Source organism: Bison bison, unplaced genomic scaffold (genome assembly GCF_000754665.1).
Source record: "Bison bison bison isolate TAMUID 2011002044 unplaced genomic scaffold, Bison_UMD1.0 scf7180017864456, whole genome shotgun sequence".
Lineage (NCBI taxonomy): Eukaryota > Metazoa > Chordata > Mammalia > Artiodactyla > Bovidae > Bison > Bison bison.
The window spans coordinates 26547-27292 of NW_011495018.1; the positions used below are offsets into that span (position 1 = coordinate 26547).

Here is a 746-nt window from a genome sequence, read left to right on the forward strand (position 1 = left end):
CCCGGGTGGGCACTGAGGGAGGCCTGGAGCTGCTGAGGCCGGTGCACAGGCTGAGGCCGGCCGGCCCCTGTCTGCTTGGCAGGGCCACGAGCTCCGTGAATACACGGGGCTGGAAGGCAGGCAGCCTCACCCAGAGGGGCTCACAGAGACGCTGCCACGGCACGCGGTGCCTGTCCGAGGGCAGATCCAATGGAGCCAGGGCCCTCTCTGAGAGATCACGCGGGCCGCTTCCACCGGCAGACTTAGACCGGGGGCCCGGCCCACCTGCGTCACCCGGGGCTCGGGGGGGGGCTGGGGCTCACCCCCAGCCTCACCCGGGCCGCTGTGCTGTGTGCAGGCCCAGCTGGACATAGTGCGGAGACTGGATGCCACACTGCAGCGGGCTGTGCGCCTGGGCGAGCCCCGGCTCGTCCACACGGTGTGTGCCACCCAGTGGAACACGTGCCTCCCGCTGCTGCAGCACAACCTCCGCCACCACCTGCGGAAGCCGCTGACCAGCCTTGCAGACGTCCTGGAGAAGGCAGACAGGTGGTGGCCTGGGCTGTCCCGGGGGGGGGGGGGCCAGGGGAGCAGAGGCTCGGGGCAGGGATGAAATCCAGCTCATCTTCCCAGAAAGAGGGCAGGAGCCCACGGCGTCCCCCAGAGGTGGCGGCTCGAGAGGCCGCAGGCCGTGGGGGAGGTGCCCTGGGGCTCAGGGGCAGGGCCCTGCGGGGCAGACGGGGACGCCCAGGTGGCACCCACCTGAG

The 746-nt window shown here is 71.7% G+C and overlaps 1 protein-coding gene across 1 annotated transcript in view; it reads left to right on the forward strand.

Annotated features, from left to right (window-relative positions):
* CFAP46 (cilia and flagella associated protein 46) overlaps positions 1–746 on the forward strand; it is a gene marked incomplete at its 5' end in the record, with an annotated part of 97130 nt that overhangs the window by 17467 nt on the left and 78917 nt on the right. The window contains one exon of the mRNA XM_010859553.1: positions 338–528. Within this exon, the coding sequence (XP_010857855.1) occupies positions 338–528 (191 nt within the window). The remainder of the gene's footprint in view (positions 1–337; positions 529–746) is intronic.